The 24,659-nt window shown below is 41.1% G+C and overlaps 1 protein-coding gene across 1 annotated transcript in view; it reads right to left on the bottom strand.

Moving 5' to 3' along the window:
- Positions 1–5,069, bottom strand: part of MRC2 (mannose receptor C-type 2) — a 97,421-nt gene extending 92,352 nt beyond the window's left edge. The window contains exon 1 of the mRNA XM_060781295.2: positions 4,625–5,069. Coding sequence (XP_060637278.2) covers positions 4,625–4,703 — 79 coding nt within the window. The 5' untranslated portion in view covers positions 4,704–5,069. The remainder of the gene's footprint in view (positions 1–4,624) is intronic.
- Positions 5,070–24,659: the final 19,590 nt, after the last annotated feature.

Below are 24,659 nucleotides of genomic sequence, written 5' to 3'. Positions count from 1 at the left end.
AATATATTTTTCACCATCTGCTACAAACAATCAAACTGTCCAGACACTAGAAAAGTTCTGCATATTTTGCCAAAAAAACAAGAGAAAAGTGCAATGCAACTATGCTAGCAAAACAGCTCACACTGAGAAGTCGACAAAGCTCTTGGGATCAATCAATCCCTCCCATTCGCTTCAATCCTACTCCAGTTGCATTTGACAAGCCTTTATAATCAATGGATAATTGGAGATACTGTGTGCCAGTGTCTTTTGGAACCTTGGTTGCTCTGAAAAGATCTCCTGGCTTGAAGTGGTGTGTGGGTTTTATTATGGTTGGACACATCTGAAAAGTCTTGGGGGTAATAGTGCAATATAAGCTGAAAGGGAGTTTAAAATGCCAGACCTAAGACAGAGCAATGTCCCTTCCCTAGAGCATCCGTTCCAATGCAGCTGCAACTCTCTGGAAGGAGAGTCTTTAAAGTCCCAGAGAAAGTACATTCTGTTGTCAGTTTTCCTGCGAGGGAGGCGGAGGAGAAGCGATTTTAAGGTTTTAAACTGTGTGTTATTGTTTATATGTAAGGTATATTAATTGTACTGTTTTATTTGCTTGCTGTTTTGCTTTTACTGATGTGTTGTTGGGCTTGACCTCATGTAAGCCACCCCAAGTCCCCTTGGGGAGATGGTGGCGGGGTATAAATAAAGTTATTGTTATTGTTGTTGTTATTATTATTATTATCAAACCAGCAACTTTGGCTGGATCTACATTTCCCAATAATGCAGTTCAAATGCATTATCTGGTCAGGGTAATAAACCCATAGGATGCAGTTAAACCACATTAAATGGGTCTATGCCACATGTGTGAATGTGACCCAAGACCTGCAGTTCAAATCCATCCCGTCATGTCATTTTATGTGGCCCTCCTGATGCTGGACTACAACTCCTGTCTTCCCCTTCATATCATGACTAGAACTGAAGGGCGTCCAAGTACAGTAACATCTGAAAGGATGCCATTTGTTCTGTCTACTCACGACAGTGGGGTTTCAGTTCAGATACACTGCTTGTGTTTGTGCTTGTTTATAAAGCTATTGTTCTCCCAACCCTGCTATATGCCTGCGAAATGTGGACTGTCTATAGATGTCACATCAGTGCTGCCTCCGGAAAATCCTACAAATCTCTTGGGAAGACAACTGGACAAATGTCAGCGTGCTGGAAGAAGCAAGGACCACCAGCATTGAAGCGATGGTCCTCCGCCATCAACTCCGCTGGATGGGCCACGTTGTCCAGATGCTCGACCACTATCTCCCAAAGCAGTTGCTCTACTCCAGGGGTCCTCAAACTTTTTAAACAGAGGGCCAGGTCACAGTCCCTCAAACTGAGGGACGGATTATAATTTTTAAAAAAAATGAATGAATTCCTATGCACATGGCACATATCTCATTTGTAGTGCAAAAAAAAAAAAACACTTAAAAGCAATACAATAATAAAAATGAAGAACAATTTAAATATAAACTTATCAGTACTTCAATGGGAAGTGTGGGCCTGCTTTTGGCTGATGAGATAGCATTGTTGTTGTTGTTGTTGTTGTGTGCTTTCAAGTCATTTCAGCCTTAGGTTGACCCTGAACAAGGGCTGGGTAAATGACCTTGGAGGGCTGCATCTGCTCAAACCAGGCCTTAGTTTGAGGACCCCTGCTCTACTCTGAACTCAAGAACGGAAAACGGAATGTTGGAGGACAGGAAAAGAGATTTAAAGATGGGCTCAAAGCCAACCTTAAAAACTGTGGCATAGACACTGAGAATAGGAAGCCCTGGCTCTTGAGCGCTCCAGCTGGAGGTCAGCTGTGACCAGCAGTATTGTAGAATTTGAAGAGGCACGAAATCGAATGGAGGGCGAAAGAGAAAAATGTTCCAAGAGGAAGGTGCGTCAAGCCAACTCCGACTGGGACCGCCTTCAACCTGGAAACCAATGCCCTCAGTGCAGGAGAAGATGCAGATCAAGAATAAGGCTCCACAGTCACCTACGGACCTACCGCACACTCCACACTGACCCTGGAGGACTATCCTACTTGGACAACGAGGGATTGCCGAAGTAAATAAGTAAGTATTCCAGAATATCAAGGCAGAACATCCCACGTTATCTGAGATAACCCAGTTCAAAGCAGATATTGTGGGATGTTCTGGCTTGATATTCTGGGATATAGGGCTGTGGAGGAGGAGTTGGACCAGGGGCCCTTCCATACAACCCTATATTCCAGAATATCAAGGCAGAACATTTCACAATATCTGAGATAACCCAGTTCAAAGCAGATATTGTGGCATGTTCTGCCTTGATATTTTGAGTTATAGGGCTGCATGGAAGGAGTTGGTCCAGGGGCCCTTCCATACATCCCTGTATTCAGAATATCAAGGCAGAAAATCCCACATTATCTGAGATAACCCAGTTCAAAGCAGATATTGTGGCATGTTCTGCCTTGATATTCTGGGATATAGGGCTGTGGGGAAGGAGTTGGTCCAGGGGGGCTTCCATACAGCTCTATATTCCAGAATATCAAGGCAGAAAATCCCACATTATCTAAGTTAACCCAGTTCAAAGCACATATTGTGGGATGTTCTGCCTTGATATTCTGGGATATAGGGCTGTATGGAAGGAGTTGGTCCAGGGGAGCTTCCATACATCCCTATATTCCAGAATATCAAGGCAGAACATGCCACAATATCTGAGATAACCCAGTTCAAAGCACATATTGTGGGATTTTCTGCCTTGATATTCTGAGTTATAGGGCTGCGTGGAAGGAATTGGTCCAGGGGCCCTTCCATACAGCCCTATATTCCAGAATATCAAGGCAGAAAATCCCACAGTATCTGATACACTGTACGGTTACGGACAGATACACTGTATGGTTCCGGTCCAGTGTATCTGTCCGAACGTATCTCCCTCTATATCCCACCTCGGAATTTGAGATCATCTGAGGGGGCCCTGCTCTCGACTCCACCGCTATCACAAGTGAGGTTGGTGGGGACGAGGAGCAGGGCCTTCTCAGTGGTGGCCCCTCACCTGTGGAACTCACTCCCGGGGGAAATTAGGGCATCAACATCCCTCCTCTCCTTCAGGAGGAAGGTAAAGACGTGGTTATGGGACCAGGCCTTTGGGCAATCTGACTCCTAGATAAGGATAACCAGACGAATGGGACTAACAGGACTGACAACTGTGGAATTGGAAATTGAACTATGAGCTAGCGAACGTTGACCGTCAATGAGGAGAAACTGGTTTGTATTGATTCTATTGGTTTTATGGTAGTAATGTAAGAAATGTTGTTTAATTGTTAATTTATGTTATTTTGTTTTACTATTGTTTGTGATACGGGCATCGAATTGTGCCTTGTTTTTGTAAGCCGCCCTGAGTCCCCTTCGGGGTGAGAAGAGCGGGGTAGAAGCAACCGAAATACATAAAATAATAAATATCTGAGATAACTCAGCTCAAAGCAGATATTGTGGGATGTTCTGCCTTGATATTCTGGGATATAGGGCTGTGTGGAAGGAGTTGGTCCAGGGGCCCTTCCATACAGCCCTATATTCATAGAAGCATGGAATCATAGAGTTGGAAGAGACCTCATGGGCCATCCAGTCCAACCCCCTGCCAAGAAGCAGGAAAATCACATTCAAAGCACCCCCGACAGATGGCCATCCAGCCTCTGTTTAAAAGCTTCCAAAGAAGGAGCCTCTACTACACTCCAGGGCTATCATGTTTCCTCTCAGCCTTCTCTTCTTCAGGCTAAACATGCCCAGCTCTTTAAGCTGCTCCTCATAGGGCTTGTTCTCCAGACCCTTGATCATTTTAGTCGCCCTCCTCTGGAAGCTTTCCAGCTTGTCAATATCTCTCTTCAACTGTGGTGCCCAGAATTGGACCAACTTCTTCTACACAGTCCTATAACCCAGAATATCAAGGCAGAAAATCCCACATTATATGAGATAACCCAGTTGAAAGCAGATATTGTGGGATATTCTGCCTTGATATTCTGGGATATAGGGCTGTGTGGAAGGAGTTGGTCCAGGGGCCCTTCCATACAGCCCTATATTCCAGAATATCAAGGCAGAATATCCCACATTATCTGAGATAACCCAGTGCAAAGCAGATATTGTGGGATGTTCTGCCTTGATATTCTGGGATATAGGGCTGTGTGGATGGGCCCTAGGTGAGACGGCAAAAGAAAAATGTATGGGATGGGGTGGGGGGGGGGGGGGGGGGTAAAATAAAAATATTTGTGGGAGTTGAAGCCCCAGAGTTGAAGACCAGAAGTTTGCCCATGCCTGGTCTACACACTGACAACATAATCCAGTTCAAACAGCATGATCCACACTGCTCCATCTCACCCTTCTCTCTCCCTCCTCCCTCTCTTTTTGCCATTCCAAGCCACATCTGGTTTCATTCAGGAGCCTCTTTTGCTTTCCAAAACTAAATAACCCCCCCCTATAAAGTGCCCCTTTAACTGCCCCACAAAGAAAGAGGGGAAGGAAAGAAAGGAGGTGAAGTTGGTCTATCTAGTCCCCCCCCCCCCTTTTGTTAAACAAAGCAGACCTACAAGCCCCTCCTTTCAACCCTAGACATTGATACACAAACATGCCCCCTTCTTTCCTTCTTGCAAGTTTACCTGAGGGAAGGGCGCAGAGTCCAAGCTCGAGGGCCAAAAGGATGCCCAAGGCGAGTCTGAAGAAAGAGGAGGGTTGCATCGCGGGAAAAAGAAGGAGAAAGGCTCCTGAAGTTCCTCTCTTCCTTTGCTTCTCCTTTGGGGCAGCTTTGGAGGGGCTCCCTTTCCTCTTCGCTTCTGCCTAGGCTTGAGGGTGGAAAGTCCTGAGGGGAGGAAAGGGCGAGGGAGGAAAGGGGGCCCCCCAAACAAGATGCGAGAAGGCCCCTCCTCGCCTCCTTCAAGGATTCAGACGCTGCGTCACGAAACCCCACCGGCTGCCCAGCCAGTTGTGGGCGGAAAAGGGAGAAAGGAGTTTGTGAGGAAGGGAGGGAGGTATGAAGGGGAAAAAAAGAGGGAGAGAAAGCTTGGAGAAGCTTCCTTGAAGGCTTCCCAAAGTGGAGGCGAACTTTTTTTTTTTTTTTTTGGCAGCTGGGTCTCCACTGAGAGGAATTGCAACACGTTGCAAAGGAGGAGGAGAGAAACTGAGGAGAGCAGCTCTGCTCTTTGGAGTTCGCACTGCCAAGCTCTTCTTTTCTTTCTTTCTTTCTTTCTTTCCTTCCTTCCTTCCTTCTTTCTTTCTCACCTTCCTTCCTTCCTTCCTTCTTTCCTTCCTTCCTTCCATCGTTCCTTCTTTCTTTCCTTCTTTCCTTCTTTCTTTCCTTCTTTCCTTCCTTTTGTCCTTCTTTCCTTCCTTCCTTCCTTCCTTTCCTTCCTTCCTTCCCTCTTTCTTTCCTTCCTTCCTTCTTTCTTAATTTCCTTCCTTCTTTCTTTCCTTCCTTACTTCCTTCCGTCCGTCCTTCTTTCTTTCCTTACTTCCTTCCTTCCTTCCCTCTTTCTTTCCTCCCTTCTTTCCTTCCTTCTTTCCTTCCCTCTTTCTTTCTTTCCTTCCTTCCCTCCTCCCTTCTTTCTTTCCTCCCTTCTTTCCTTCCTTCCCTTCTTTCCTTCCATCTTTCTTTCTTTCTTTCTTTCCTTCCTTCCTTCTTTCTTTCCTTCCTCCCTCCCTCTTTCTTTCCTTACTTCCTTCCTTCTTTCTTTCCTTCTTTCCTTCCTTCCTTCTGTCCATCCTTCTTTCCTTCCTTCCTTCTTTCCTTCCTTCCTTCCTTCCTCCCTCTTTCCTTCCTTCTTTCTTTCCTTCCTTCCTTCCTTCCGTCTTTCCTTCCTTCCTTCCCTCTTTCTTTACTCCCTTCTTTCCTTTCCTTCTTTCCTTCCCTCTTTCTTTCTTTCTTTCCTTCCTTCCCTCTTTCTTTCCTTCCTTCCTTCCTTCCTTTCCTTTCCTTCCTTCCTTCCTTCTTTCCTTCCTTCCTTCCTTCCTTCCTTCCTTCCTTCTTTCCTTCCTTCCCTCCTTCCTTCCCTTCTTTCTTTCCTTCCTTCCTTCCTTCCTTCCTTCCTTCCTTCCTTTCCTTTCCTTCCTTCCTTCTTTCCTTCCTTCCTTCCTTCCTTCTTTCCTTCCTTCCCTCCTTCCTTCCCTTCTTTCTTTCCTTCCTTCCTTCTTTCCTTCCTTCCTTCCCTTCCTTCTTTCCTCCCTCCCTCCCTCCATCCCTTTCTTTCTTTCTTTCCTTCTCTCTCTCCCCCTTCTTGAAATCACTCCTCTCCCCACTCACTTTAAAATGTCACTTATGGTACAGTTATCTCCCCCCCCCCCCCACTTTTTTTTTGTCTTTTACTCCATTTACACTGAGATGCTACGTGTACACAGACACATGTTGTGTCTTGTTGCAAGAGGCATTTCAGAAGAAAATGTCAATCCGAATCCAATTTTCCCCACAAAGCTAACCACAAAATGTGCAGGATGTGCGATATTCTGACTTCATGAAATGAGAAAGGGCCCTTCCACACAGCCCTATATCCCAGAATATCAAGGCAGAAAATTCCTCAATATCTGCTTTGAATTGGATTATCTGAGTCCACACAACCATAAAATCCAGTTCAAAGCAGATATTGTGGAATTCTTTGCCTTGATGTTCTGGGATATAGAGCTGTGTGGAAGGGCCCAAAGTGTTATGTCTGCGATTCAGGCCCTTTCTACAGGTCCTTCGCCACAGCCATGTAACCCAGAATATCAACACATATAATCCACAATATTTGCTTTTGAGGTCAACAAGCTCACAGGCCCCTGCTTTCAGTCTGATTTGATCTGCAGCAGGGAGTTCCGCAGTTCCTGAACATCTGGACGGAATGGAGACAAGGGAAGATGGTTCCTGCAGCAGATCTAACAACAAGGACTAATTTCTCTCTTATGAAGTAGTGACTAAAATACTTTTATGGTTGAGGTTCACCACAACATGAGGAACTGTGTTAAGGGGTCACCGCATTAAGAAGGTTGAGAACCACTGCCTTAAGCAGAGGCTGGATGGCCATCAATTGGGGATGCTTTGATTGAGTTTTCCTGCACAGCAGGGGACTGGACTAGACTGGATGGCCCTTGTGGTCTCTTCCAGTTGTATTACTCCCCCTATTCAAATCTGACATTGTATGTTTGCTCTGTTCTTCTAAAGTTGGGAATTAAACTAAAGGTTCAGGGAGATACAGGGTTGTGGGAGGGTGAAGAAAAGGCTGTGACACTATAGCGAGCAGGCATTGTCTCCTTTTCTTTAACAGAGGATGATGACAGGCATTGCGTTTTGCATTTTTAGTTGCATCAGCTACCTTTCTCATGCCTTCACCATCCCCTTCCCTCCTGACTTGAAGGGGCTTATGTAGACGGTGTTGCAATTTATTGGCACATATTATTTGTCGATTCTGCTAACACTGTCTTTTTTCACTTCTTCTTTCATGCCTTCTTCTTGTCCCCATCTATGCACAATTTTCCATAGTTCATTGAGATCACAGTTTCTTAAACCAGAGATCCCAACCCCAAATGGGGTCCCCGTGACTCAATATTGGGCTCACAAATAATTTGGGAACAATAATCTGTTAGCTACAGCATGCTGAGTTTGCAGTGAACTCTGCAGAAGATGCTTCAACTGTACTCACAAATAAGGGAAAGCAGCCTGTTTAGCAAGCCTTGCAAATGCAGATGTTTGATTTTTATACCTATCTTATATACCTACTAGCCGCCCCCTGCCACACGTTGCTGTGGCCCAGTCTGGTGATTTGGGAAATAAAGTAATGGTTTCTAATCTATGTAATTTATTTATGCTTGTGGGTAAACAGTATTGTTTCCTTGTCAGTGTTGATGTGGAGAGTGTCTTGTTTGCCTTCTCTGGAACATGCAACATACAATTGTCCTTCTTTAGGGGTCCCTTTCTAAGCTATGATACTATATCTCTCTGTGTGTGAATCATATATGTCTATCTATATCTGTGGCTGAATGGCTCTTCGTCAGGAGGGCTTTGATTACATTTTCTTGCCTGGTGAAGGGAGCTGGACTGGATGGCCTTAGGATTTCTGTTGTTCATGGGAGTTCTGTGTGGGAAGTATGCCCCAATTCTGTCATTCGTACGGTTCAGAATGCTCTTTGATTGTAGATGAACTATAAATCCCAGTAACTACAAATCCCAAATGTCAAGGTCTATTTCCCCCAAACTTGATCTGTGTTCATATTTGGGCATATGGAATATTTGTGCCAAGTTTGGTCCAGATCCCTCATTTTTTGAGTCCACAGTACTCTCTGGATGTAGGTGAACTACAACTCCCAAACTCAAGGTCAATGCTCACCAAACCCTTCTAGTGTTTCTGTTGGTCATGACAGTCCTGTGTGCCACGTTTGGTTCAATACCATAATTGGTGGAGTTCAGAATGCTCTTTGGTTGTAGGTGAACTATAAATCCCAGCAACTACAACTCCCAAATGACAAAATCAAAATGTTTTGAGTGAAGGACATACATTGGGTTGTTAGGTGTATGCTGTCCAAATTTGGTGTCAATTGGCCCACTGGTTTTTGAGTTCTGTTAATCCCACAAACGAACATTACATTTTTATTTATATACCTGGGGTCACGTGAAACTTTCTCAGGCTGAAGAGGATCACAAGTGAAAAAAGCTTACAAAGCCCAGATTTAGATAATGAGCTGCATCAAATCGGATTGACAGACATACACACACAAAAGGAGCTATATTTGAGGGTCCTGGGTCTATGAGAGACCTAATAATATATAATCTGAATTATTAAATTTTAATTGTTTGCAAGATCCTGGCTTATAATGTTTCAAATGTTGAGTCTAAGGATCCTTCCACACAGCCATATAACCCAGAATATCAAGGCAGATAATTCCACAATATCTGCTTTGAACTGGGTTATCTAAGTTCACACTGCCATATAATCCAGTTCAAAACAGATATTATGGGATTCTCTGCCTTGATAATCTGGGATAATCTGTGTGGAAGGGGCCTAAGTACCCCTTGAGGAAAGCATTTAGCTATACATAGGCAAAACTGTATTGGACTTTTCTAATAATGAATCCCAGTTTAGGGGGAAAGATCAGTTATAAAGGTGGGGCATTGAGTTGCATTAAAAATACTGCCCCCAAAATATTATTTCCCCAAATTTCTAGCCTTGCAAAGAACGGGACACTGAAAATCTTACATTTATGCTTACTGTGTTTGCATTCCCTTGATAACTTTCCTTGCACTATCGTTTTGGATGCCTAAACTGTATATATAAATGTTCCGCTGAAGTTTTAACTTACTGCAATGCTACAATTTTGGGGATTAAAGAAATATTTCTGGGGGCGGAGAGGGAATTCCTATGGGAGCGTCAATGCCTTCATTTGCTTAATGCCAACAACAACAATCCACTATCTTTTGAGTATCTTCAGATGTTTCCCTTGTTTCTTTTGTGAATTCCATTGGATGTTTTCCAGTTTTTGCTTCTTTGGTGTATTTTAATTCATTTTTAGTCACATAAACTTCTTACACTGATTGCAGCAGAAATAATAAACGTTGTATATTGCTCAGGGAAGGGTCAATAATACATGTGAGGTGTTTCTAAAATGCCTTCAGATCAGTGAAGCTATTTCAGTTGTTAGTATTAGTAATATCTGGCTCAGAGGTACCAAATCATCTACATCAGTGCTTCTCAACCTGGGGGTCGGGACCCCTGTGGGGGTCGCAAGGGGGTGTCAAAGGGGTCACCAAAGACAATTGTGAAACACAGTATTTTCTGTTGGTCGAGGGAGGTCCGTGTGGGAAGTTTGGCCCAATTCTATCGTTGGTGGGGTTCAGAATGCTCTTTGATTGTAGGTGAACTATAAATCCCAGCAACTACAACTCCCAAATGTCAAGGTCTATTTTCCACAAACCCCACCAGTGTCCACATTTGGGCATATTGAGTATTCATGCCAAGTTTGGCCCAGATGCATCAGTGCTCTCTGGATGTAGGTGAATTTGATGTTTTGATGATGTGATAATTATGTACTGTGGATTATTTTATTTTATGTTGTATTCTGCACCTTTTTTCTATGTTGTACACCGTAATGAGTCGCCAGTAGGCTGAGAATTGCAGTATATAAGTGTAGTAAATAAATAAATAAATAAATAAATAAATAAACTACAACTCTAAAACCCAAGGTCAGTACCCAGCAAACCCTTCTAGTATTTTCTGTTGGTCATGGGAGCTCTGTGTCCAAAGTTTGGTTCAATTCCATCACTGGTGGAGTTCAGAATGCTCTTTGATATTGTAGGTGAACTACAAATCCCAGCAACTACAACTCTCAAATGACAAAATCAATTCTCCCTTCAACCCCACCAGTATTCAAATTTGGGTGTATCGAGTATTTGTACCAAATGAATGAAAATACATCCTGCATATTGGATATTTACAAGATGATTCATAACAGGAGCAAAATTACAGTTGTGAAGTAGCAATGAAAATAATGTTATGGTTGGGGGTCACCACAACATAAAGAACTGTATTAAGGGGTCGCGGCATTAGGAAGGTTGAGAATTACTGGTCTACATGAAATTGAGCAATTTAATGAGTTATGGATGATGAGATCCAGACAGCGGATAGCAGAAACCCGAAGTGTGGATACCAAGGAGAGCCAATACTGGCAGCAGACTGCCTGTGGATCCGTGTCTGGCAAGACCAATAAGCTATAAACCCAATGTTCCCCAATCAAAAGATTTCACCAGTTGAAGAAAAAAGCCACCAAGATATTTTATTCAATTCAGCTGGAAAGGATGATTGCTCATGGGAAGCCGCATAAAAAAGCCGAGATACTTGGCACAGGTGAAACATACATTTTTATACAGAGGATTTTTTTTGTTTTTCCTGCTTACGCCTAGGGGCGGCTCAACCCATTATGCAAAGTAAGCATTTGCAGTATAGTTGATTTTGCCCAGGGGCGTTCTTGAGGTGCTCTTGGGGGAAAATAGACCTTGACATATGCGAGCTGTAGTTACTGGGATGTTTAGTTCACCTACAATCAAAGAGCATTCTGAACTCCACCAATGATGGAATTGAACCAAATATGGCACACAGAACTCCCACGATGAACAGAAAATATATTTCAGTGATTGGTAGGGGGTTGTGGTGGTGCCAAAATACTGTTTGCTTACAGTTGAAAATTACCTAGGGCCGCCTCTGCTTACGCCTCAGCTAGAGCCGGCTTCTCGCTGATTGGCGTCATGGCCAGCTGGGAGGATTCCCCTTGAGAAGTAGGACTGCAGCATCTGCCAACCAATCAAAAACTGTTTCCCCCCCCCCTTCCAATGCAGATTCCCACTCTCCAATGGCTGACTGGGAAGGGGGTGGATGGCTCAGGAGATAAAAGAGTATACAGTTTTGTGAATGAATCACCTAGTCCCACTTTTGGGACGAACAAAGTGGGACCATCAGGTCCCTGATGGTTATGGGATTGTCCTTTTGTGTTGTGATTAACCCATCAAGGTGGGTTGGGCCGCACAGTGGCCATGTCCATTGTAGCCCATATCATAATATTGTCCAAAATTATGGGATTAGGGAATCCAGTCCTGGGAAAGGGAAAATGCCAAATTGGGAAGAGAGTTCAAGACTTCCCGATATCAGGGCAGGCGTGACGGGTGATTAATGTTTTGATTACGGCCAGAAGACTGCACAAAGGATAGGCAGCCTAGTATTGGGATCCTGTTGTCTCTTGTACAGCCTGGTGTATGGAGTAGAGATGATGGGTGCTTGGATCCTATTGTTGTTGTGATGGCCAAGAAGCGCTGGAGGGGACTCCTAGGTCATGATGTCACAGTGTAAGTGATCGGTTAGCTGAGCTGGATCTGTGGCTTGATCCTCAAATCATATAATAAAACATAAAATATTATTAACACACAGGGAAGGGGCCCATGGATACCAAGGGCTCCCGTCCATGGGAACTGGGGTATCCACAGGAATTTCGGCTGGCAAAGGGGCAATTGGGGTGCAGGAAGGATATGTTAAGGGGTAAAAAAAGGAGAGAATCCCCACTCCAAGGCCTGTGGGGGTGATGGGGCCAAGTGTTTATTAGGTTGTTTGCAAGAGGCAGAGGGAGAGAGAGAAAGGTACAGGAGGCACAAAGCATATAAAGAGTCAATATATGAGGATAATGCACTGCAGTGCACATTTATTGAAGGATTATTTTATAATAGAGGGGGAAGATAGGATGTGTCCAAGGTACTGGTAGCTGCTGGCCTCCTCTATATCGCCAATCGTCTACATAATTGATTCAGGTGAGACTCCGAGCTCCCGCCTTCCGTGGCTTCTGCCACCACACTTCCAATTATATTTTATTAATAACTAGCCATCCCCTGCCACGGGTTGTTGTGGCACAGTCTGTGTATTATTTATTTATTATTTATTTATTTCTTGCATTTATTAACCGCCGCTCTCAGCCCTAGGGCGACTCGTGGCGGTGTACAATACAAAAAAGACACTTTACAAAGCAAAGTGTATATGTGTTTTGTGTGTATATATATTTGTGTATATGTGTGTTTGAGTATATATATGTGGTTTTGCGCATGCGCTGTAATGTAATTTTTGTTTTTTGGCTTTTGAAGTCTCTTATGTTGTGTTTTCAGTGTTTTTATGAGTGGTGATCACTTGTTGTCCTGATAGGTGTATTGTGTCCAAATTTGGTGTCAGTTCGTCTAGTGCAGTGTTTCTCACCCTTCCTAATGCTGCGACCCCTTAATCCAGTTCCTCATATTGTGCTGACCCCCAACCATTAAATTATTTTCATTGCTACTTCATAATTGTAATTTTGCTACTGTTATGAATCGTTATGCAAATATCTGATATGCAGGATGTATTCTTATTCACTGGACCAAATTTGGCACAAATACCCAATATGCCTTAATTTGAATACTGGTGGGGTTGGGATGGGAGGATTGATTTTGTCATTTGGGAGTTGTAGTTGCTGGGATTTATAGTTCACCTGCATTCAAAGAGCATTCTGAACTCTACCAATGATGGAATTGGACTAAACTTGGCACACAGAACTCCCATGACCAACGGAAAAAACTGGAAGGGTTTGGTGGGCATTGACCTTGAGTTTGGGAGTTGTAGTTTGCCTACACCCAGATTCAAACAATGATGGATCTGGATCAAACTTGGCACGAATATTCAATATGCCCAAATGTGAACACTGGTGAAGTTTGAGGAAAATAGACCTTGACATTTGGGAGTTGTAGTTGCTGGGATTTATAGTTCACCTACAACCAAAGAGCATTCAGAAGTCCACTAACAATAGAATTAGGCCAAACTTCCCACACAGAACTCCCATGACCAACAGAAAATACTGTCTGTGATGGTCTTTGGCGACCCCTCTGACACCCCGTCGCGACCCCCATGAGGGTCCCGACCCCCAGGTTGAGAAACACTGGTCTAGTGGTTTTTGAGTTATGTTAATCCCACAAACTAACATTACATTTTTATTTATATTACGCTTGATCTCATACACAACTTATTTTGATTCTCAAAGTCCTTAAAGAATCAGTGTCAGAAAAAGCACATGGTAGCTTTTCTTTTTCCACAACAGGAAGAGGGCACTGTGAAAAGCATAATACTGGAATGACTTCAGGAAGCCCCCATTCCACATCACAATGTATTTCAGTGCCAAATAGGACAAAGTAATTCAAATGTCTTTTATCAGATCAGTTTGATTTCAAGCTCCCAGTAATGTGTCCCAAATGGATTAGATACTTGAACCGATTATGATTCAGAGAAGATAGTAATCTGCATGAAAAATTTAAAAATTACCAAATTAGTACTTTAATCTATTCAGTGGAGGTTAGACTCATGAAATCTTCATGTAAACACCACTCCCTGAAGAGCTCAAAGTTCAGTCAATAAAACTGGAGAATATTTAACCAGGATGAACATTTTTGATTTATGAATCTAATTGAATTTTTACAGACAAGGAAATGGTGTTTTGCTATGTATTATGTTGGGAGTGCATCTCTTGTATTATATCAGAAGTGAGAAGACATTATTATTTATTTACAGTATTTATATTCCGCCCTTCTCATCTCGCAGGGGACTCAGGGCGGATTACAATGTACATATATATGGCAAACATTCAATGCCATAGACACACAATACATATAGACAGACACAGAGGTAATTTAACATTTCCTGAGGGTATTCTGACCACGAGGGGAGTTGTCCCTTCACCGACCATTTTTGACACTGATGAAGTACTTCCTTATTCTTTGCATGCTTGTTGGAGATTTTTATGGCCTCGTAAATTAGTTAAATTTGCCTCCCTGCATAAGCGGTACCTAAATTTTCTTCTTGACAAATGTCTTTTGGGCTGCAAAGATCGACAGCAAGCTACACAAATTGGTCGGAAGCTCACTCTGACCAGGCCTGGCTTCGAACTCATGACCTTTCGGTCAGTAGTGATCTTAATGCAGCTGACTCCCAGCCTGCTGCGCCACAGTCTTCCTAAATTGTCAACAACAGAATAAGTGTTTAAGAGGTACCCACTGGTCTCTTTGAATCAAGACATTAAAAATATGACACTAAGTAGAGAGACAGGTTTCCTGAGAAATTTGATCAACAATTTGCCAAACGGTTGATCCATGATGCAGCTCTTTTTTTAAAAAGTTACTTCGAGATGGTCTAATCACCTCAATTTAGAAAACACCATGCATGGTTTGATCAAACTATACTAAACTAGCTGTGCCCTGCCACGCGTTGCTGTGGCCTATAGTAAAACTTATCAAAGCTGAGGTAGATATCTGGACTATTATGAAAGAGAGGTACCTACCTATTCCTTCCCCCTTTTCCTCCCCCTTTCTCTCCTTTCTTCCTTCTCTACCTCTTTCTTTCTTTCCTTCTTTCACTACTTGGTTTCATCCTTCTCTCTTTCCTTCATTCCCTCCCCCTTTCTTCCTTTGCCTTTCTTCCCTCCCTGTTTGCTTCCTTCTTTCTCTTTTTATTTCCTTTTATGTCCTATGGCTATTATGGCTTTATGTTCTTCAATATATCTTTACTATACATCTTCTGTTTATTTTGTTACATTTGTTCAGACACTTCATTTCTATTTTTAATCAATATGTCAATTTAACATTTTCCATGTAATTATAGCAAAATAAAACATATAATTTTTAAAATGCTTTTTGTAAAAAAAAAAAAACTCAAACAAACCATAAATTCCAGTCTGTAAAAGCAAGTAATTTTGATGTTTATTGTTGTCTGCCTTCAATTTCTTTTCAATTTAGGACAACCCTTAATTGCAGCTATCACAGCGTTTTCGTGGCAAGATTTACATAGCATTTGTCTTCCTTTGAGGCTGACAAAGTGTGACTTTCCCAAGGCCACTCAGTGGGTTTCCATAATAATAAGAATAATAATGAATTTATTACCTGGTCTCTCCTTGTGGCTTCATGTGAGATACAGTATCATTAAAACTGGAGAGAAAACGTTATTAAAAGACACACAACAAAATACACAGAGTTGAAATACAAGTTAAAATCCACTGACAAAATACAGATTAAAATTCAAAACTTAAAATTGGATGAGTGGGCTGCCAGAAGAGATGACGAACTCCCATGGCTGGGAACTAGTAGTTTCATTGGTTAAATTGTTATTTCACCCTCCCACAAACTTCATATCTGAGATTTTTTTAAATTGACCTGCAGACAGCAATAATTTCCCACTAGTTATAAACATGAATTAAATCATCCAGCTCTTTTCACTTCTTTTAGATGAACATAGTTTATTTTATTACAAAAAAGTCAAATCAATGAAGGACACTATAAAGATTCTGAAAAGACAAGTAGTTGTATGATTTTATACAAATCTGATACAGATTATTCAGTGACAAGGAATAAAAGATTATCAAAGACTAGTAGTAGTAGTAGTAGTAGTAATTTTATTGATTAGCCCTTAGGCCATATCACAATATCAAACAAAACAACAAGGCTTAACAAGACTTGATCACACTCCATGTAATCAAAGACAAGTAGAAAACATAAACCTTTTGATATGATCAAGAATGCTCATTTTGGAAAAATAGATTTGTTCTCTGTATCACTTGAACATTAAAAATAAAAACTCATCAAATGGAATTGGCTATTGTTGTGTGCCTTCAAGTCATTTTTGATTTTAGGCAATCTTAAGGAAACCCTATAGTGAAGTTTTCATGTCAAAATTTATTCAGATGAGCGTTGTCTTTATCTTAGCCAGGATGTTACCAAGCATGATACTCCCCTGCAATGATTTATAGTTTCTCCAAGGGCACGATAATTATATATAGAGAGAGGGGGGGGGGAGGGAGGGAGAGAGAGTGAGTAATTTTTAAAAATTATTTTCCAGACTTCCGCAATTGCAAAGAATCCAGATGTCAAAATATAACAAGACAGATCTCAGAAGTCTTCCCTTTTCAGTCACTCTGGCAAGACATTTCCCGGACAGGAAAGGTTGGGCTAATGCCCTAGCTATTCCTGGCCAAAGCAATAATTAAGATCCATTGTGTATATGTATCGAAAGATAGGTAGTTTCCATGTCAGATCTGAGAAAGCCAGCCAATGTTTGTTCAGCCAAGTACTTCACTTGGGCTGAGATATTGCTGACCACAGAAACAGAAGCTTAGGGTATGTACGTATTTATTTATTTGTTTGTTTGTTTGTTTATTTACTGTATTTAAATACCACCTTTTTCATCCCTGGGGGGTGACCAGTTAGTTATGATGCCTTATTGATGTATTTGTTTTAGCCTAGATCAGTGTTTCTCAACCTGGGGGTCAGGACCCCGGAGGGGGGGGGGAGGTGTCACGAGGGGTTGCCAGAGGGGTCACCAAAGACCATTAGGAAACACAGTATTTTCTGCTGGTCATGGGGGTTCTGTGTGGGAAGTTGGTCCAATTCTATAATTGGTGAGGTTCAGAATGCTCTTTGATTGTAGGTGAACTATAAATCCCAGCAACTACAGCTCCCAAATGTCAAGATCTATTTTCCCTAAACTCCACCAGTGTTCACATTTGGGCACATTGAAGATTCGTGCCAAGTTTGGTCCAGACCTATCATTGTTGAAGTCCACAGTGCTCTCTAGATGTAGGTGAACTATAACTCCAAAACTCAAGGTCAATGGCCACCAAACCCTTCCAGTATTTTCTGTTGGTCATGGGCGTTCTGTGTGCCAAGTTTGGTTCTATTCCATTGTTGGCGGAGTTAAGAATGCTCTTTGATTGTAGATGAACTATAAATCCCTGCAAGTACAACTCCCAAATGACAAAATCAATCCCACCCAACACCACCAGTATTCAAATTTGGGTGCATTGGGTATTTGTGCCAAATTTCATCCAGTGAATGAAAGTACATCCTGCATATCAGATATTTATTTTATGATTCATAACAGTAGTTATGAAGTAGCAACGAAAATAATTTTATGGTTGGGGGTCACCGCAACATGAGGCATTGTCTTAAGGGGTCGCGGCATTAGGAAGGTTGAGAACCACTGGCCTAGATGTTTAGTCTGTCTGCTTTAATGGTTTATTGTGTTTAATTTGAGTATTTTAACTGTTTATTTTAATGTTTTATTTTGTTATTCACATAGCATTGAATGTTTGCCATTTTTGCCTTTTTCACCTTTGTAAGCCGCTCTGAATCCCCTTGGGGACAGAGGGGAGGAGTTATTATTATTATTATTATTATTATTATTATTATTATATGTGAACTTTTTTATTTCAAACCCAATATTTGATTGCAGACATCATCACCTTCTGTTCCTGGAGTCTCACATCTTTGTGTTCCCGAATCATTTCCCCATCACACAACACTGGACAATTAAGCCAATCAGAAACTCATTAGCATTTCCAAATATGGACATGGATCTTCCAAAGCTTTTCCCCTCCCACAGCTGATTGGTGCTGTCAGAACCAATCCTCCATCATCTCCTCCCCGAAAGAGACAATACCTGCCTGGAAATGGAGATGTCAGCAGAGTCCCAGCCAATCTCGGCACAAATCCAAACTGGCCCCTTACTCTACCGATCATGGTTGGAAGTGGGAGGTTTGAATAGCTGTCAAATGTATAAAACCTTATGTCTCTGTATGCATGTTATGGTTGTAGCATTTAAAGCATTTTGTTTGTACTTGTATCCCTTCTGGCTGGATTGAATAAACCTCTGTGCCTTGTGTTCATCCCAGTGAATAATTACTCTGTCCTTGTTGATTTTAGTTTAGCTTAAATGCTCGCCGGGCACGGATCCTCTTATCTGCAGTCCTAGATCTAAATTCGACTACAAAGGGAACGTGAACCCTCTTCTCCCAAAGTACTGGACCAACACTCAAACCTTTATACCACACTGTTCTATGAGATAAAAATACAGTATATAAACACTATTACTAGAAATAGAAAATTAAAAATAGAGGCTTGGAAGGATTGATAAATTTTCACTTAGGAGTCAGTTGAACTAATTGATGATGAAGGGGGGAAGTGAGAGGAGGAGAGAAAAATTGGAAATTTAAAAGCAACTGAAAAAGTGGGATGACAGAGGATTAATTCGATTGACCCTGTAAAATTGGGATAGTTTAACTTCACAACTCTGTGTTTTTATGTTCCCTGCCAATAAAACTGCTCCTATAATAATCTCATTCGAGTTTTTAATCGTTCTATCCTGTACATGTGGCCCGCTCATTGTTATCGTGATTGTGCTTATTGAAATGTTATTTTATGATTGTGTTTATACTTTTTTCCTATGTAATTTTGTTGATGTTGTTTTGATGTTATGCCTTGGTTTTTATCTTATTGTAATATGTTGTCATGTAATATGTAAGCCGCTCCGAGTCCCCACTGGGGAGATGGTGGCGGGGTATAAATTATTATTATTATTATTATTATTATTATTATTATTATTATTATTATTATTATTTGCAAGGTATGTGGTGCTCAGAGACCAGCTGAAAATAAAAATGTCATCAAACAAGTTTGGAAAGACCCACAACCATATACAACTTATTTCTTTTGTATATCAGTTCTCTAAAGAATAGACTACAGCAATTATGTAGTTTTGTAAATGAAGAGCCGCAGCTATTTATCATTCAGAAAACTATAGTGAAAGCATCTGCCTGAGGATTATTACATTTTGGAACAAAACCAAATTGGTTTTCATTTTAGTACATCCACGTTAGACCACTGAATAGTATGGATCTCTTAGCAGATAAGTATCCTAAGTCAAAGCAGAAATAAATTATCTTAAGCATTCAGCGATTTGAAAGAGGCCTTTGATTCTGTTTTGAGGAAACTATTGTGAGATAAAGTTTTCTAAAAAAGCTTCTATGGATAGAAGGTTGTTGTGTGCTATTCATAACCTGTACTTGTTCAAAGAAGTCTTCAATACCCCTGTGGACACCAGGACTGTCAAAAGGGCCAGTGATAAATAGAGGTATAATAGAGCGATGAAGGCCAACTGTACATATTGGTTCAATTTTTATTCAGTTTGATTCTTAATTATGGAATTTAATTTCATCATTGCTGAAATGAAAGATCAGTTCCAGAGATTATTCTGGGGACTGGTCCTGCTGTTATTAAATATGCAAATTTTGTTGCAATATAATATTTAACCCATCTGTTTTTTAAGTGGTCATTATAGGTCTTCCATTTGTTTGTTTGTTTGTTTGCTGTATTTGTATACTGCCCTTCTCAGCCTATCGGCGATTCAAAGCGGTTTACAACAAATCAATACACATAATATCAAATACAAATTAAAACATAAAAACAGTATAAAACCACAACAACACAATAAAACCAACATCAGTAGTGTCTCCTTGTTAAAGCATTGTCCAATTCCATTGTCTGGTCATTTCATTTCCTATGTCAGTTACTCTGCATTTGTAAACACTTGTCGAACAACCATGTCTGTAATATATATTAGTATAAAACTGATAAAAAATAGAAGGAAAACAGGGCTAAACATCTTTCGAGCAAAAACGAGCAACAGATGTATGGATATTATTACAGACCTATAGATATTATTATAGACATATAGATACTATTATTATTATAGATATTATATAGCTATTATTATTATAGATGTATACATATTATTATATGAGTATATAGATATTATTATTATTATAGATATTATAGGCATATAGGTATTATTATTATAGATGTATACATATTATTGACAGACAGATATTATAATTATAGACATATGGATATTATTATAGACATATAGATATTATTATAGGCATATAGACATTATTATTACAGACATACAGATATTATTATAGACATGTAGATATTATTGTTATAGACACACACACACACACACACACATATATATAAAGAGACTTATAGATATTATGATAGATATATGGATATTATTGTAGATATATTATAGTCCAGGGTTGCTATAAAGTAAAAATGGATGGCCATCTTTCGGGAGTGTTTTGATTGTGCCTTCCTGGACAGACTTTTCTAACTCACAGAGCATGCCTTTTTGTCCTTTCTTTGAATATTGGACTTCATTTCCCAGAATTCCTTCCCATAACTTATTATGAGTGAGCTTTCTGGGCACACACACACAGACACACACACAGAGAATCCCTCCCATGTGAGTTCGCAGGGGAGGCACCTCCATGCTATTGACAGTGGGAAAGGAAAGGAAAGGAAGGAAGGAAAGGATGGATCTGGAGGAGTGTGTCCTCTCTCTCTCCCCCTCCCTCCCTCTCTCTGGATCCTTTGGGAAGAGAGAGGCAGGGGGTAGGAAGAGGGATATACCGGCCACCTTTCCCTCCCTCTCTCAAGCTACCTCTCTCTCAGTTGTTGGGTTTTTTTTCCTTGTGCAAGAAGGCAGAGGAAGGTGTTCTTTTAACGCATGCTCTGTATAGTCATTTAGCTTTGTGGGGGGTTTAAGTTCTTTCCGGGTTTTTTTTTTTTTAGTTTTTTTGAGTGAAGGACACCGATTGCTTTAGTTGGTGTCTTGTGTTCAAATTTGGTGTCAATTCACCCAGTGGTTTCTGAATTATGTTAATCCCACAAACGAACATTACATTTTTATTTGTATAGATTGGATGGGGCCTGTCACAGAGACCTCCCTGGATAGATACAGTGGAATGGTCCAACACCGTACAAATGTAATACGGAGGCTGGAAAACAATGATTCTCATCTGCTGGATGACATTTGTCACCTAGTGAAGAAAGAGACACCAGTGGAGGGGTCAAGAACAGGACATAGCATCAACAACAGTGCTTGTAACTGGGCCAAGTGCATAAAGGCACATGTTTCAATTGGAGGATTCAGTGATTGAAGTCCTGGAGCTTGTACTGGGGTTCAGTGAGAGACTCCTGTTTATTGTGTTGGTTATGTAAGCATGAAGTGCTAGAAAGCTCTATCCCGTCTAGCTAATTCAGTGCAGGAAGCAACACAAAAGTGGAGTGAAATATGAGAAATTAAAGGAAACAATTGGCCAACAGCCCTCAGCATTTCCTCAGAGTGGCAAGGAAACTAGTCTTCTTTTTGAAGGCTCAGCCAAGACTGAGAGGCCTCCTTTCTCCAGTGCAGAAGTTTATTTTGGTCTGTTGTTCTTGTGAGAATAATTAGTTCTTCCCCGTTGGCCTTATGCCTCTGCCAGATGAGAATTAATCATTGGTTGGTGTTCCAGTATCAAGATATGTCTAGTTGTGTATATTAGGACAACCAATTCATTTCATTTTTGAAAACCCCAAGTCTGACCACAGTGTGAAGCTCATCCGTTGTCTTCGGTGAAACATACAAGTGCCTAAGTCAAGATATGCATACAGAAACATATTATAGTACTTATATAACCAAACCTGGAGGTTACAAATTGATTTGCAAATTAGATCAATTCCAACAGGCTTGTGTATTTAGAAGCTGGTATAGGATCTGTGAGAAAAATGATGTGAGGAGACAATAAAATTTTGGTTTACTTCTTTAAAAAAATTATTTTGTTTTGAACAGTTTATGTTAAAGAGTCAATATTCAGGTAAATTATTTTAATATAGTTGCATGGAGAGTTAGTTTAGTTTAATTTTCTATCCACGCTCATACTCAAGGACAGATTTTTCAAAATGGCATCCAATATACGTTTTGTGTGTGTGTGTGTGTGTCAGGAGCGACCTGAGAAACTGCAAGTCACTCCTGTTGTGAAAATTGGCCGTCTGCAAGGATGTTGCCCAGGGGACACCCGGATGATTTGATGTTTTATCATCCTTGTGGGAGGCTTCTCTCATGGCGCCACATGAGGAGCTGGAGCTGATAGAGGGAGCTCATTCGCCTCTCCCCGGATTCGAACCTACAACCTGTCGGTCTTCAGTCCTGCCGACACAGGGGTTTAACCCACTGCGCCACCGATAGATCATATCAATATTGTGCCGTCATGCCTGAGGGCTATAGATCGTAGTGAAAGAAACATGGACGTGACATCTTTCCCCAGGGGATTGCTTCTTGCCCTCCTTTAGAGAACTGGAACTCTCAAGGATCAAGACACTATAGATAACTCGAAATAGGCTTTATTGTTCACAGTGAGTTATCTTTCTTAGGCACAAACTTGATGTTTCAACAGGGGTAAAGAAAATATACGTTACAGTCTCTGAAGTCTTGGATCCAAGGAGTTTTACAGCTGAGAAGCTTTCCAAGTTCCCTCTTTCTCAATGGCTGTGAAAGTCTGAACATTCACAACCCCAGCCCAATGACCTATATTGAAGGCCGAAGTCTTCCTCTCGATGCCAAAGGACTGGTTTGAATGCGCTTAAGATTCCTCAACGTCGTACATGGTGATCTGAACATGAAGCATGAATCTTAAGAGTACAAACTTAAGAATTGGTGATGAGAGATGACTTAACTGAGGGCTTTAGAGTCAAGCCTTTCTGATGTCCATCTGCTGAGTTGTCTGATGGTAGAATGAAAAGAAAGTCCTCTCTCTTCCCCAGGAAGGGGTGGAGTCAGACAATTGAGCAGGGGGAGCAATTCAACCGGTGCAAAACAACATTGGCTGACAGCTATAGGTAACCAAGCAATTTAGCTATACATTTACATATAAGTTGGGCCTGACGCGCCGTCACAAATATAACTTGGGTGTCCTTGAAATTCTGACATGAGTATTTTTATCCTGATATTTTAATTGGTATAATATATACTAATTGGTCACCTTTTGAAAATGTCCAAGGCTTTGTGCAGAAGAGCTCTGCTATGTATGCCAACCTGGATAAACTGTATTTTTGTTATTGTGTTTTGTATTTTCAGAACACAAATATATGAATGGGTCATATGACTATAATGACAGTATGGGTTCAGATTGTTTTGGCAATTTTAAATGCAGAGTTACAGATATACCTTAGTTAATGAAGTCGGTTGGTTCCTGAACATTATGTCTTTAGCAAGAAGTTTGGTGTGAAAACTAGGAATACAAAAAGAATAGGAAGATTCCTACACCACAGAAAAGAATAGCACTTCAAGATGTTTCAGCAAACTTGATTAAAAATAATAAGCATGTGAAATTCAACTACAAGTTTAGATAATTCATACATAAATAAACAAAACATTTGTAACTTTCTAGAAACCACTTGAAGGCTTATTGCAAATGCATTTAGAGGCAACTTTTTCTTTCACCAGCCTCTACTTTTCTTAGATTTCCATTTTGGTAACTTCAGTTAGGAATCTGTTTTGTTTCATATAAAAGTGGGGTAACTAGTGAGACAGGTTTGCTCCTTTTGCTCTGTGTGCTGTTCAATAAGGTATTCTAGAGGCACATAAAAGTGGTAGAAATACACAGTTACAATAGGATCAGCTACAACAGGATCCAGGTCTTTCACAACTCAAACTGTAGTACTCTATTAACTGCAGATATGTACCTGCAACTCAGCACAAATTACTTACTTACTTAGGCGATCCCTCGTTGTCCGAGTAGTAGTAGTAGTAGTAGTAGTAATAACACTTTACTTATACCCCGCTACCATCTCCCCAGAGGATTCGGTGCGGCTTACATGAGGCCGAGCCCAAAATACAACAATACAAGCAATAACAACAACAATACAAGCAATTTAAAACAACAAAACAATAAAACAATAACATAAGCATTTTTTATAGGACAACACACTTTAAAAACTATGGGTAGGCCAAATGTAGTTAAAATTAAAAATAATGCTGGACATGGGCGAAAAAGTGATGGGGCGGTTTGTGGAAACATACAAGCATACCTAAAACAATATAAAGTGCTTTGGAGGACAAAGTGCTATGGGATCATTATTCTGGGAAGGCACACTGGAACAACCATGTCTTCATGCTCCTCCTAAAGACTGCCAGAGTTGGAGCCTGTCTGATATCTTTAGGGAGTGAGCTCCAGAGTCGAGGGGCCACCACCGAAAAGGCCCTCTCTCTCGTCCCCACCTATCGTGCTTGCGATGCAGATGGGAGTGTGAGCAGGGCCTCTCCAGATGATCGAAGAGATCGTGTGGGTTTGTATACAGAGATGCAGTCACAAAGGTAGGCGGGTCCCAAACTGTTCAGGGCTTAGTCTTCCAGGATCAGTGTACTGGCGGTGGGTCCGTAGGTGACTGTGGAACCCTATTCTTTATCTGTATCTTCTCCCACAGTGAGGGCATTGGTTTCCAGGTGGAAGGCGGTCCTGGTCGGGGTTGGCTTG

This window comes from Anolis sagrei, chromosome 6 (genome assembly GCF_037176765.1).
Source record: "Anolis sagrei isolate rAnoSag1 chromosome 6, rAnoSag1.mat, whole genome shotgun sequence".
NCBI lineage: Eukaryota > Metazoa > Chordata > Lepidosauria > Squamata > Dactyloidae > Anolis > Anolis sagrei.
This window is presented reverse-complemented; position numbering and strand designations above follow the sequence as displayed.